The sequence below is a fragment of the Cladophialophora psammophila genome, assembly GCF_000585535.1.
Source record: "Cladophialophora psammophila CBS 110553 chromosome Unknown aczJe-supercont1.11, whole genome shotgun sequence".
Lineage (NCBI taxonomy): Eukaryota > Fungi > Ascomycota > Eurotiomycetes > Chaetothyriales > Herpotrichiellaceae > Cladophialophora > Cladophialophora psammophila.
Window position 1 is genome coordinate 1172068 of NW_006912932.1, and position 13704 is coordinate 1185771.

At 53.4% G+C, this 13704-nt stretch overlaps 4 protein-coding genes across 4 annotated transcripts; 1 reads left to right on the forward strand and 3 right to left on the reverse strand.

Annotated features, from left to right (window-relative positions):
* Window positions 1–1452: 1452 nt before the first annotated feature.
* Window positions 1453–2772, forward strand: A1O5_07644 (uncharacterized protein; the record flags this gene model as incomplete). Its single annotated transcript, XM_007748233.1, has 1 exon — window positions 1453–2772. The coding sequence occupies one exon, from the start codon at window positions 1453–1455 to the stop codon at window positions 2770–2772; it is 1320 nt and encodes a 439-aa protein (XP_007746423.1).
* A 1486-nt stretch (window positions 2773–4258) lies between these two features.
* A1O5_07645 (uncharacterized protein) lies at window positions 4259–5387 on the reverse strand (the record flags this gene model as incomplete). The annotated part of the gene is made up of 2 exons (XM_007748234.1): window positions 4259–4762; window positions 4896–5387. 2 exons carry the CDS (start codon window positions 5385–5387, stop codon window positions 4259–4261), a joined length of 996 nt encoding a protein of 331 aa, XP_007746424.1.
* A 631-nt stretch (window positions 5388–6018) lies between these two features.
* A1O5_07646 (uncharacterized protein) lies at window positions 6019–7524 on the reverse strand (the record flags this gene model as incomplete). Its single annotated transcript, XM_007748235.1, has 1 exon — window positions 6019–7524. The coding sequence occupies one exon, from the start codon at window positions 7522–7524 to the stop codon at window positions 6019–6021; it is 1506 nt and encodes a 501-aa protein (XP_007746425.1).
* A 3002-nt stretch (window positions 7525–10526) lies between these two features.
* A1O5_07647 (uncharacterized protein) lies at window positions 10527–12506 on the reverse strand (the record flags this gene model as incomplete). Its single annotated transcript, XM_007748236.1, has 2 exons — window positions 10527–11263; window positions 12206–12506. 2 exons carry the CDS (start codon window positions 12504–12506, stop codon window positions 10527–10529), a joined length of 1038 nt encoding a protein of 345 aa, XP_007746426.1.
* Window positions 12507–13704: the final 1198 nt, after the last annotated feature.

Sequence of the window (13704 nt, forward strand, 5' to 3'; positions counted from 1 at the left end):
GCTCCCTGGGCCTCCAATGTCCATCACCAACCTAACAAGTCAACCCCTCGGTCGGTCCATCCCTTCCCCCCCCTTCCTGCTTTTACTCTTTCATGCACACGTGTAGAAAGTCAACTGAATTGATCATTGGGTGCACTACTAGTGGCCGGTGGTCAGTAGGACTTCAGCAAGGAGGACACAAGCGACACGCTCACAGTCCAAGTAGATGAACTCAAAAGGATCGGACTCCATCAGTCCATCTGGAATAAAAAGCCCAGTCAGTGCACACATCGCATCCCCATAAAAAAAAAAGAGGCGTGCATCGTGCATCGCTCAGACTCCCAGTCGTGCAAACCGCGGCCCAATCCACTCGCTCTGTCTGCCAGCCGCCAGCGCAGGGCGAAACAAGAACCATCTCGCCAACTCGCCTGCGATTCTAGCCACTGGCCCTGGAGACCTGGCCGCATCCTGCAGCCGTTACCATTCAGGGTCTGCCAGGTCTGTGCAAGCGCCCATTCAATCTATAACGAGTCTTGTGGCAATGCCCTTTTGCTTCACCTTCACTTCATGCTCTCGATCAGATTCATAAAAACCACCACCTCATCGCTACCTCAACTCACCTTCTCTTCTACCCTCCATCCGCTATCCTCATCCTCACCTTCGTCAGTGTCGAAGGCCCGAGCTTGAGCTCTCACCAGCTTCAAGCACCACCCCCCCTTTTGTCGACTTCCACCTCCCTGACACGTCTGGGGCCGGCCTCCCCACTTCTCTCAAGCCTCCTTGAGCTCGCATCCTACCCCAAAGCGCACCCTACTACTAGCCCTCCTCAGTGACAGACAAGCCGAGGGAACGACGCTGTGTCCGCTGCTCCAGGTTCCAACCCCTGACAAGCCGAGCAATCCTTGTCTGCGCCACCCAGGGCAAGAAAAAAAACCCTAATACCCCCCAACGGCGCAGTTCCACGCCATCCCACCAAATCTGTACTCTGTACCTGGAGTTTATCGTCCGCCTATCCACTAGCTGCAGACGCCGAACCCACTCTTTTGCAGTTGCGACATCACTTCCGGTACAACTTTTCAGGAGAACAACTCGCTTGGATACTACGAGACTCTCTCTCAAACATCAGGAGCTGCATCCCTGGGCTGTGCCTGGGACTACCAATAACCCAATATATCCCACGCAGCACAGATTGTTGTGCGAATTCTGAGTCTCTCCTGCTGGCCAGGTGAAAAGTCTTACAGAGATCGGCCCAGTTAGTATCTTGGATACCAACCTCCCCTCCCCGCTTGTGTCAGAGGCCTGTCACTTCACTTCAGTCCACTCGCTTCATAACCAGCCTTTGAAACCTCTCTGAGAGAATTGTGAAGGCAACTCCATAAACACTCGGACGTGCCTCACCTCACAGTCACTCCCTTCATCTTCTTCCGCCTCTCACCACCAGGGTCAAATCGACTTTTTGCAAACAGGTCCGTCATGGAGTCCAAATACACCTCAGCCCAGAACAGGGCTGCGCTGGAAGATTTTGTGCGGCAACCTGTACGGACATACATGGTCCAGCACCTTGCAAAGCAAGCCTCACAGGTCATACGATGTGATCCAGAGCCTCTACCCCCCACAGACTCATTACCTACTCCTCCGTCAACACCGCCTCACCCATCGTCAGCAGAGCCCGCCCTCGCTCCTTTACCCAGCCTTGAACAGTTCATCAGCTCGCTCGTCCACCGGTCTGCCGTTCAGGTGCCGACTTTAATGACGTCTCTGGTCTACCTTGCCCGTCTTCGATCCAGACTACCACCTGTCGCCAAGGGGATGCGATGCACTGTCCACCGTATCTTTCTTGCGTCGTTGATCCTGGCTGCGAAGAACTTGAACGATTCGAGCCCCAAGAACAAGCACTGGGCAAGATACTCCACGGTCAAGGGTTTTGATGGTTTCGGATTCGGACTGGCAGAGGTGAACCTGATGGAGAGACAACTGCTGTACCTGCTTGATTTCGACACTCGGGTGACGGAACAGGACTTGTTTGTCCATTTTGAGCCATTCCTCGCCCCCATCCGTTTCCAGATGGAGCTCCAGCAGGAAGAAGAAGAACTCACCAGCAGCTATCGACACTGGCACTCTCATCAGACCTCTTACGATTCTACAATGTCTGTGCCACCTTTGCCACGCAAGGAGCCGGCTCAACCTGTGGTTGCCACACCTCCTCCCAGAGCGGTCGGTGTATACGATTCCCCTGCTTCCTGCATCGATGAGGACCTAGCCGGCGGCCGGTATCCAAGGCACAAGGCCAACAACAGTTCGTTGTCGCTACCTGCTCCAAGTCATCGACGATGGCCATCCCCATTCCGTCATCACGGCAGCAATCGATCGGTGTCACCGCCGTCCATTCGTGACCTTCCGCCTCTAGTTCCATCTAGCAGACCTGGCACGATGCACAGCCACAGCAGCTCCCGGTCTTCCTCATTGGCCCCATCATCACGATCGCGATCTTCCTCTCTTGCACCGACCTCTCGAGGTACCCCGTACACTGCGTCATCGAACATCGACGACAGTATTGTGGTGGTCGACCTGACTCAGAGCCCTGACGCGTCATATCACAGTGCACATGGCAAGACTATCTCGGTACCGCGGGCCAGCCTGAAAGGCCATCAGACAAGCTTTCAAGGCGAAAGCCAACAGCCGGCCAAAAAGGTCAAGGCGGATTCTGGTGTCGGCAGTGTGATGGCGAGGTTCTTCAGTTCTGCTGCGAGCAATTATCGAATTGGAAGGACACCTGTTCAACAAGCAGTCTAGGAGGCTGTGAATATTGTTGACGACACGACAACCGGAAGGAAACGCAAGCGAGCACGTCACAATTCAACTACAGAAGAGTTGTAATATCGACCCAGATGCTGACGACAAAGCTGATGCCAACGACCCATGCCATCTAAAGCCTCAGATTTACCATACTCTCATTTACGGCAATTATTTTTCTTGACTCATGCGGAGAGGAGTTCTGTCTTGCATAGCGAATGGCGTTATCGGGGAATGTATGCAAAATTGACACATCAACGGGGGGCCGGCAAATTTCTTGGAGATAAAGTGAGCTGAACGCAACCCATTCCACATGTAACACTAGTTCAGAGATCACTTGGAGCTGGAATGGAAGGAGTGCAACAAGCAGTATTCGTTGGACTGGTGCCAATGGCTTAGATTGGAAAGGAAGAGAAGAAAAACCTCAAGGGTGACGACGAAGCGTGCCGCGGCCCGCATGAGAGAACTTGGATTGAGATAAACTACTATTGGAAGGAGGATTTGATACCCCTTGGAGACAGAGAAGAGTGGATGACGGCCAAGATGGAACCGTCCCTGGGATTGAGATATGATCAGAACTCATCTCGGGTGTCTTGATCAAAAAAGAATCTTTTCAATAAATAAATCCTTGCTATGATTTTGAAATAGCCGAAATAGAAACAATTCAAGGTCGAAATCAATGCCAAATTCAGATTCAGATTCGAGTTTCTGATTATGCTCAATAATGGAACCCGACAAACGAGCAATCTCGCTTGCTTCCAGCGGGCTGTTTGAACGCTTCGAACGAATACTCAGATACGTAGTACCTCGTACTCACCGAGCATTACTTTGCTGGATGTATTCATGTGTGGCATGTCCTCGTGGGGTACGAATGTACAGGTGCAGGTAATACCGGCGCACACCCAGCCACTTTGGAGTCATTCCTTGCACGTTGCGATGGATAGTGCTCGTATTTCCTTGTTTTCCTTATCGCATGCCCATACCTATGTATGTACATAGGTACCCATGCCCACTACCTCGTATGCCAGCGCCAGGACCTATACATACCCATGGCGGGTGCTCGTCAGTCTTGCAACGTCGCCTTCGCCGCCTCTCCATCTTCCTTCTTCGTGGAAATGATTGCCCCGGGGAGGTTCCGCTAAGGCCAAACGCACACTCGGCCCCGAAAGCAGTGCAATCCCACGCAGGTACACCGTGGACGGACCCATTGTCCGCGAACGTGCTCAGCTCCAGCCAGGGCTTCAGCATGGAGGTGCGGTGAAGATCAACGGACCCGGCACGGGGCGTGACGCTGGTCGCTAGTTTGTAGGGCGTCCTGACCGGAAGATCGGTGTCCTAGGAGTGCAAAAGGCACCGTCCGTTTTGGAGACGGTGACCTGTTCCCTCACGCCAGGGTTTACATGCCACTTTCCGGTCTTGTAGATTGGGATTTAATCCATTTTTGGACTCCGTCTCTGGTGGTAACAGGTTGCTTGAACCCGCTGGCTCACTCGGTCTTGTCCCCCTCCGTCCTCTTCGCGCCTCCCACTGGGATACTCTCGTCATAGACCGGTTCAGGTTCCTCCTTCTCGCTCAAATCGATCCTCTTGCCCTTGCCCCATCCCAACCCATTTGTGATGACCCTACCAACCGTCCACCCTATCACCACCCCCCAAATAACCGTACAAGGCCATTTCTGCCACTCGCGATCCCAATCCAGCGCCATCGGAATGGCACCCACCCATCCCCCAATAAAGCTTCCCACTGTCCCTCCCCATACGCCTGCTGTGTCGAAAGGGAGCCACGCGGCTGCGACGTCGCGCCAGGCGAGGGAGGAGACACCGTGGGTGTAGAACAGCGGCAAGAAACCGAGCAGGGAGACATGCACTGAGAGGAGGAATGTGAGGGGGAGGAGGGAGGTAGGGTACAAAGGTGCGCCTAGGACGAGGGCGATTAACGCGAGCGGGAGAGGTGGAAGAGTGAGCGTTAAGATCAAGGAGAAGAGTGCGGGCTGTACCTCGCTCAGGGTCAGTCGTTCAATCTCGAAAAGTCATGGGAAGCCGTAGATGACGAACAGGAGCAATGATGGGGCCACCAAGCATTACAGACGCAATGGAAATTGTACATGTGAAGAAAAGACTCACCATGATTCTCGCATTCCAGCTCCCCTCCGCAGCAGCTGCCCCGATACCTCCTTTTCCAGCCCCATGACCATGGCCCTTCCCAGCCCCTGTTCCCAGGTTCTTCTTCCTCAGGCTCCCTGCTCCCACACTTCCAGGCACCTTGGGACTCTTTGGATTCTTCTGCCCTGGACTTGCTGTCCCCTCCACAATCGGACCGCCCGGCGTACCAGACACCCAAGACCCGGCAGGCGGTATGCAGATTGCACAGAACAAGCACTGCAATGCAGCAACAACTCCCAAATCGCTCACTAGGGTGTTGGCCGGATCTGCGACAAGCGATGAAGCACGGAGGTAGTAGTATAACGGAATGAGAGCGGTGTGAATGTAGCTATAGGGTTTCGCGAGTGACGACGGGAGCAGAGGGATTGGGTGGGTGGTTGGCGTGAGCAGGCGGGCTTTGCTCGAAGGTTGAGCGGGCGTGGGAGGAAGGAGGTGTGTTATAGACGTAGACATCTTGTAGAACACTAATGAGAGTGTTCAGGACTTCTCCTAGGTGAGTGAGTGTCGAAGGAGTAAGCACGGAAAGGATATCAAGTCATGACTTTTTGGCATTGAGAGAATGCGAGAATTCACTGCTGTCTGCGACCGTCTGCAGCTGCGGACCATGAAAACATAGTACGAGGTACGTACTGGGGTTCAAGTTAGGTTTCACTTGGCGAACCTGAGAGCCTCGATGTCAGCCTTGTGGTGCGTCTGCTCAGCCTTGCCGGGCCCAAGTGCGTTACGCAGTGCTCGGTACTGAACTTATCTCTCTTCGATCCAATCCTACGTCGTAGTATTTCCCAAATTGCTTGTGTTATTCTCAAACAGATCGCCCCGTTTCAGGCCGGATGTATTCATACATAAACGCTGTTGCCCCGCTCTACTCATAAGAGCTTCATCACACCTGTGTGGGTATCTCATGCAAACAGTTTTCCCGATATATAGGCTCGTGACAACTGATTGCCTCTGTCAAAACAAGACCAGAAGAGCCAAGTTTCGCCTTCCAATGCCAAAGTCCAAATAGAAGCGCACTGAGAAAGCCAATGAAAATGCGTCTGTGGGTGTAAAAGTCAAACAATGCAACACAATCATCAGTTGCCGCTCATGTAACTGCCACCTGCTGCGAATCCCTCGTTGTCTCAAATTTATCACGTTGCTCCTCTCGTGGGGTTTCATAGACGTCCTCAAAGCCTTCCTCAACATCCGAATCTTCTGTGCCGCTAAAACGAGAAATTTCTTGTGGTACAGGTGGGTCTAACAGAAATGGATGCGTCCGATGCAGTGTTTTCATTCGAGGTGGTGTGCCAGATGCATCCTGTTTCGACTCAGGGCTAGGCGTCGGATATGGTTCCCTAATCGTAGCGTAGATCGGAGTCCTCAAGCTGTTCATCTCTTTCTGTAGTTCGTGTACCTGCTCTTCCAATTTTTGTCGAGCCGCTTTTTCTTCCTTCATCATGTCCAATAGAGCCTCGAACTTGTCTGAAGGAATATGAATCGAGGACGGCGAAGTTCCCCGAGAGCGTCTGGGTGATCTTCGTCGCGCAGTCGCGGGTCTGATGGTGGCAGTCGTTGCTTTGCTCGCTCTTTGAGGGCGGAACATGTCATCGGCTTCTGGGGAGGGCAAAGGAGACTCGCCAGGAGAAGATAGGAAAGTTAGATCCTGGACTCCGCCGGAAGAAAGGTAGCTCAAATCGTTTGACGATTCCGTTGTCCAGGTTAGGCTTGTCTTATTCTGCTGGAATATGTCCCCTATCGAGCCGCGGCTGAATGGTCTTGGGTTCAGCCTTGGATTCGGCAGGTCGTTGCCTTGGAGCTTGGCCAATGCAAATTCAAAATCGAAGAGCTTGATTTCGAGAGTATTAACCCTCTGCTCTAGTCCAATCTCGTCCCGTTCTGGACTTCCAAGGCCAAAGTCAAAAGTCTGCATGGGGTCTACGATAGAACGATCGTGCTCTGATTCCGCCACCGCCACCGAATTGTCGGGCCCCAGGACGTGTGTGGCATCTACCGAGATCGACTGGCCGCTATAAACAGGCACAGGGTTTTGAATGGCGCTGTTGCGCCAGTAAGCGATCTCACCTGCTCGATCGCGAGTGGAAGGACGCTCAACGGAGCCTCGATCGACAAGTTCGTTGAGTGCATCTGCGCTCTTAGATCGTCGCTTGAACTGACGGTCCGAGACACAGTCTTCTTTCGCCCCCTTTTCCACTGGAGAGGATCGTGGTACAGGCCAATCAACGACTGCCTGTACGAAACTAGACTGGTGATCACTGAAGACCAGACTAGGCAAAGTGTTGCGACGCCCGCGCCGCGGAGGAGGCGGTAAGCTCTCGTGAACAGCTTCAAATTGCGGATACGTGGTGGAATGGGAGGTCAGCGCAGCTCCTCGTGAGGTAAAATCCGCTCCCAGCGGAGGAGCCGAGTCCAGTCGTGTTCGAACTGGTTGCTCTGTGACGGATTTGAGATGTCCAGACTCGCCGTAACGGAATCCACTGGTATCGGTGGGCACGGACCTGTGTTTCTTGCTCGAGAACATGCGTTTTAGGGTCGCGCGCAATCCTCCAGCCTTCTTCTGATTCAAAGACGCCTTTGAAGGAACTGAAGACATTGAGCTTGGAATTAGTGACGGCCCGGCAGAGGTTCGAGCACGCGCGTGAGGCGGGACATCACTGACGTGTCGCACATGGACGTCCTGCGTCGCCGTACTCTTCCGTGGCCATATAGTGTCGTGATGTCGCTGTCCCGAGGGATGTCTGGATGGTAGTACGGTGCTTGTGTTGCTGAAGAGTCCGGATTCATCGAAGGGAATTGGATCAGATATCTTCAGGTCGCCACGGCGCAGAGCAGCACCCGTACTGGCCAAAGACAAAGATCCCGAACCCTTGGCTCTGTGATTGGGAGAAGGCATATCGCGAAATTGCAAGGCCCAGCGATACTACCTCCCAAAATTCACCGACCATACAGCATCAGGATTGGGCGAATGACGCTGGAGAGTTTCGCATCATGCTGACGCTTTCAGGCTTGAGACTGTGCCGGCTTCACAAAGTGTCAATAGACATTGGGAAGCTCGTATCGATGAGTGCTATCCCCGGTAGCCCCAAGAGTGGCACAATAGCATCTGTCACCGATATGTCAGTCGCAATACTGTAGCGCTCAAATTTCGGAGGTTTGGGAGGCTATGTACAGACCACAGATTTTGTGGAAGATTAAGATTAGAGCCAAAAGTATATCTATGTAGATGAGGCGGGCGACACCAGTCAGAGGATGTGGTGAGAAGGAACAGTGGGCCTGAAGAATCCAGAGCCAATGATGACCTTATGAAGGAGCGACCAGGAAGTTTGAAGACCGACGCGGCGGACAGAAACCGAAGGTAAGGCAGACTCGAGACAGACAATGGGGCGAAACAAGAGGTGCAAAGTCACAGAAGTCGCAGAAGTTGCAGAGTTGCAGATGGTAAATAAGGGCCGAAGCGGCTTTGAAGAGAAGAAGACGGAGCTGGCCTCGCTAGAACAGCAGACTTTGGATTGAGGTGGTGTAGGGCGGTATCCTTGTAATACTCCGTCCGTAAGTAGATCACAGACTTGGTGTTGGCTTCGGCATCGCTTCGACCCGCACGGCCATCCTCAAGCTTCAAGCTTCAAGCCTCCAAGGCCCTCGATGGGTTAGGAAGAACCAAGGCCAACTCAGAAGAAGAAAGGGTGACAAACCGACAGTGTCCGGCGTGGCCCAGAATGACAGCTGGCGGTGTCCCACTTGGACCAGCGCGCTCACAGCTATCATTCTCTTTTTGTTCCTGTTTCAGCAGCAGAGGAATTGGAGCGCGGACGACGACTTGGGCGGACAGTATCGGCGCAATGGAGGGGCAGGTAGGTTCCTGATGGGGACTGGGATGGAAGTGGGTGTGAAGCAGAGTGAGCCAGGAGGCGAGAAAGAGGAAATGTGGGCGTCAAGGAAGTCGAGGCTGCCAGCGCGTCGACCAGTCATGATAGAGAGCGGCCGATGCGCCCCGGTCGGTCATTCGTTAGCCTTGGAGGGGCTCACTAGGTAGGCTTGCTGGGCATGCTGGGCTTGCTAGGCTGCCTAACCCTCACTAGACCCTACTAGGCCTGCCTACCGCCGGTACGTCGTACCCAGGTACGCTCTAGGAAGCCCCCTTCTCTCTTCTTGCACACCTTTACTCCCTTCTGCCCATCTGCCTAGGTAGGGATTTTCCTCGCCGCGCCCTCAGGCTGCTGGCGTTGCACCCGACTCCTCTTCCCTAAGTACCGAGTACACAAACAATTTATTATAGCCATTGTCTCTGGGAAAAAAGTCACCTGCCGGCCCCCGACCAACCATCCTACTTGCGCCTGTCAAGCCCTCCACCCACTATCCACCACCATCCTGCACCATCCTCGTCCATCCCACTAGCGAACTATCGACATCCTGACATGCCGGTTGGCTGCAGCCGACATTGCCTCCTTCTCCCTCGTGACTGGTCAGCACCAGTTCGTGTGCTCCCGCCGCTGTCGTGGCACCTTGCTATCTCACCGCACAATCCTACTTGCCGCCTCCACTCCAGGAGCACTCTACAAACATACCACGGACGCGCCGGCAAGCTGAAAGAAACACACCGTGAAGGAGGAGGGTCAGAGAACAAGGGCAACTGCGTCGTCGGACACCACCCCCGCCAGCTAGACCCCCCCTCCAGCATGACCATGTGTCGGGGCTCTTCCAAGGTGGCCAGCCCACTCTTTCCCATTCTGCTCAATCCATTGGATTCAACAGGACTACCCCTGCGCCATGCAGCAATGCAAGTCATTTTTAGCGCCGAAATACCCGTTTTCGACTGAACTCACGCAACGGAAGTCGCCCACGTCGCTGTTTCGAATTCATACAAGCGAACTTGAAGGGTAATCGAGGACAGAAACATGTCTCTGTCTCTGAAGCGCACCGGAAGACGCGCCAAAAAAGGATCAACCGATGTCAAACCCAAGAATCCCATCAGCGCTGGTAGTAAAAACGTGCTCGGTGAACACGGACCAGGAGGATGCGGTAAGGCTGGTTGGGCTTTATCGCCCGAGGCCAGAAACCAGCAGCATGTCCCTTTCGCCACGGGTGACTGGCTGGGACGTGCTCGCTTGTTGCTAATCATCGCTCAGGGCAAGCAATAATACGGTAGGGACTTTGCTGGCAACCTTTGCAAAGGGCGTCCGCTCTTGAGAAGCGCGAAATCGAGTCTCATTGGCCTCCGGTCTTCCGCTTGTACGTTCCCGCAACCAACACTTATCTGCAGACAGGACCAATTGCACATGAGTGCTGGCTTGAGGCAACGTAGGTCACGGGCCAATCAAGTTTCCATGAAATGGAGGATAACAAAGCAGACCTTATGACCGAGACCTCGTTATTTCCTACCTGTTCATTCATGCCTAGGAGCATGGTCTCCTTGAGGACTTGAGGACTTCGTTGACTTGTCCCTTAACTATTCTTTGACCATTTCCTTGAGCACTTACTTGAGCACTTCCTTGAGAATCTCCCCGAGCATCTCCTTGAGTACCTCCGTGAGCACCTCCCTTCCTATCCCCTCAGATATCTCCTCGAGGACCTGCTAGAGAACCTGCCAGGGAACTGCTAGGGAACTGCTAGAGAACGTTCTGGAGAACGTTCTGGAGCACCTGCTAGAGCACCTGCTGCTAGAGCAACTGCCGAAGGACCTGCTGGAGATCCCGCTGAAATGGCGGTTGGAGATCCTGCTGGAGTACGTGATGGAGATCCTGCTGGAGTACGTGATGGAGATCCTGCTGAAAAGAGTGCTGGAGACCCTGCGGGAGTATGTGCTGCAGACCCTGCTGGTCGAGCGCCTGCTGGAGGAGGCGTTGGAGTACGTCTTTGCTGATTTTTCTGCTGAGATTTCCTCACCCCTAGGGCGCTTTCAATTCTGACCCATAGGTCTGGATAATTGACATCAGCTTCCCTCAGTACATCTTGGTATTTGTCCCAAAGGGTGTTAAACACGCTGTGGTGATCATCATGATTTGAAGGGGGGTCCCGCAAGGCGGCGTCTGCGCGCCACAACTCGTTACACACGTCCCGGAGTCCATTTCTAAATTGAAGTGCTCTGTTTGGCTGGTCGCGAGACTTGAGGAAAGTCAGGACGCCCGCAATAAAGGTATTGATGGCCCCAAGAATTGTAACTGCTAGTCTCGCGCGGCGATTGTTGTCGGATCCGATTGCTGTTACCGTGGCTCCAATGGCGATTTGCAACCAGAGCAAGCCATAAGATAGTGTCGCAACGAAGTGGTAATAACGGTTTTCCTCTTTGTAGGCTTGTTGAATTCGTGGCCAAAGATCCTGGTCTGCATATTTGCCTTCGGAGATATTAGTACTTCTCTGCCGGCGGCATCAAATTTTCGACTCTAAAGTGGTCTTTTAAGGCACAGTACCGTCTTTTTTGATTCCAATTTTTGCTCGGAATCGTTCATGCTGGGTCATATCTTTGAGCGGCGCGGAAGACCTCGATGGGTTAGTCTTACTCTCTCCCGACGCGGCCTTGTCACTTTTTTGAGCCTTTTTGAACACTTCGGACACTTTGGACATCGTGTACAATTTGCTACACCGAGTAGAATGGGCAACGATTTACAAATCTGCCTAGCCATGGCGTCCATGATCGTGTACGGATGGAGCGTGTTGATCATATCCCCAGCCTGCTGGAGACGAGAGCTAGGATGGGGAGTCAGCTGAACGATTTCAACAACCTCGGCGACGCACGCAGACTGCAGGGCCATGCAGCGTCATGGCATCAAGTGGTTGGCCAAGAGAGAGGCTTGCATGTCCTCCAATCTCAGTTCGAGGCGGCGGTAACAGAAACACCGACTTCTTTCAAAATACCGTAGTGTTCTTCGTGTTGGGCCGGAATGGGAAACAGAGAGGAGAAAGAGGCGCATCAACACGAGGGCACCACTGGGGGGGTGATTGAACAGTTGTCTCATTGGAAGATACTGTTGTCACATGCCCATGTCGGTACCATGGCTCACATATTGCTTGGTGTGTCTTGCAGCAGAATGAGGGCAAAACGAGGGGTGAGTCGAGATTCATGGGCTGAGCCTCATTCCCTCATCGTGACAGGGCGACGAGTTCGGAATAAATTGCTTGGCAGAAAAAGCGCTGGGAAAAAATGGCTCGGAGCTCCTTTGGCACTCTTGGGGGCCACCAAGGGGGCACTCACTAGCGAGTATTATTAATAATCATCAAACTCACCACAACCATGCCGCTTTTATATCCGCCTCGCCCCCCGCCCCCCATCGACTCACCTTTGGTCACAGACGCAAACCAGACCATCTTCTCTTCCCAGCCTGCCTCGTCGTCTCCATCAGTATCAATCAGTGATGACAACAGTCTCATGCCCAGAATACATGGGGGAGATGTCGTACCCACCGAGTTGGCTGCCTCTTCATGGCTGAGTTTGACAACAGCACTAAGCCGGGTCAAGCTGTGGCTTTCCCAGACCACCTCTCCGCACAAGCAGCACTGTTCATTGGAATTTTCCAGGCCTGTCGGTAAGCCTGGGAGAGCATCATCTTCCGTGTTTCCGTGTCCCTTCAAGTCCTCCATGTCGAGGAACAGAGTTGTGTTGTCCTTGTCCTGGTGCGGTCTACTGACTGTGCTATGTGTCGGACGCCTTGTTGATAGTCTGGCTGCAAATGTAGGAGCAGCTTGTAACTCTAGGTTCGCGCGCCGAGGGGTACGACTTCCAGACAGAGAAACTGATTTCTTCGCTCATCTCGTTCGGAACGCTGCGAATATGGTATCCATGGCGGGTACACAATGGGGCCATGTTGACCGAGACCATCGTAGACTGAGACGTGGAAGCGTCCAAACGCAGGATGCTCGTATTCGCCGACCAAGGATTCCCCCAACAATCCTGCTTAACGTTGCGGTGCTGCCCATTGTGGCCACGCCAAAGTCGTCGTTTGGTACGAGGTATAGCTGTGTGCCAAATCTATTCAAGCCTCCCCCATGATCCATGATGGGATGTTCGATGCCCGCAATAGGAGGGGCTAACATCCAGCCAAGAGCGTATGTGCGATGATGCTTCAAAATCCCCCCTCGGGTACTATTGATCGATCGGTGGTGAGCTCCTCGAACAGCTTCTTGGTAATGACACGTCGTTCCTCGAGCTCGCTGCTGCCCTTGGATTGTTTGGCCGCGTTGAGCAGCTCGAGAATTCATTGTGTGAAGTCCATGACTGACGATACGGCTGCTCCAGCCGGTGCGATGCGACAGCGCGTCTTCAACCGTGATGTTGGCAGCAACGCACTCATCGCTGAGTCGGAACTTGCGGGAAAGCATTGATCGGATAAGTCGTTGCCCATCCGTTCGTCTGCAGGGTAGCCAGTAGTGACTGGTGGGATTCCTCCTTTTCCCCAGTCATAATCTTGCACGGTCCTCATCTCAAAGAAGTCATTGCACTCAGTAAGGACAACTGCTGTGAGCACTGTGACTGCCGCAATGGAGCTGAAAGACCACACCTCTGCGAGATTCCACCTTCACCACAACCGACGTCCCATCCTTGGTGGTCCGTACTCGTCCACCCTACTGTATTTTACTCAGAGCCTATGTATATAGGAGCTAATGGACCCAAGTCTTGATCTAGACCGAGTCATGTATTTGCTTTGGTTACGATGCCTCGGTCCTCGGCGGCATCCTTGCCATGCCTGCCTTTATCCAACGATTTGGTACCGAGCTCCCCGATGGCTTAAAGATCTTGACTGCTAGTCAAATATCGATCGTAACGGCCATCAGGGTCGTG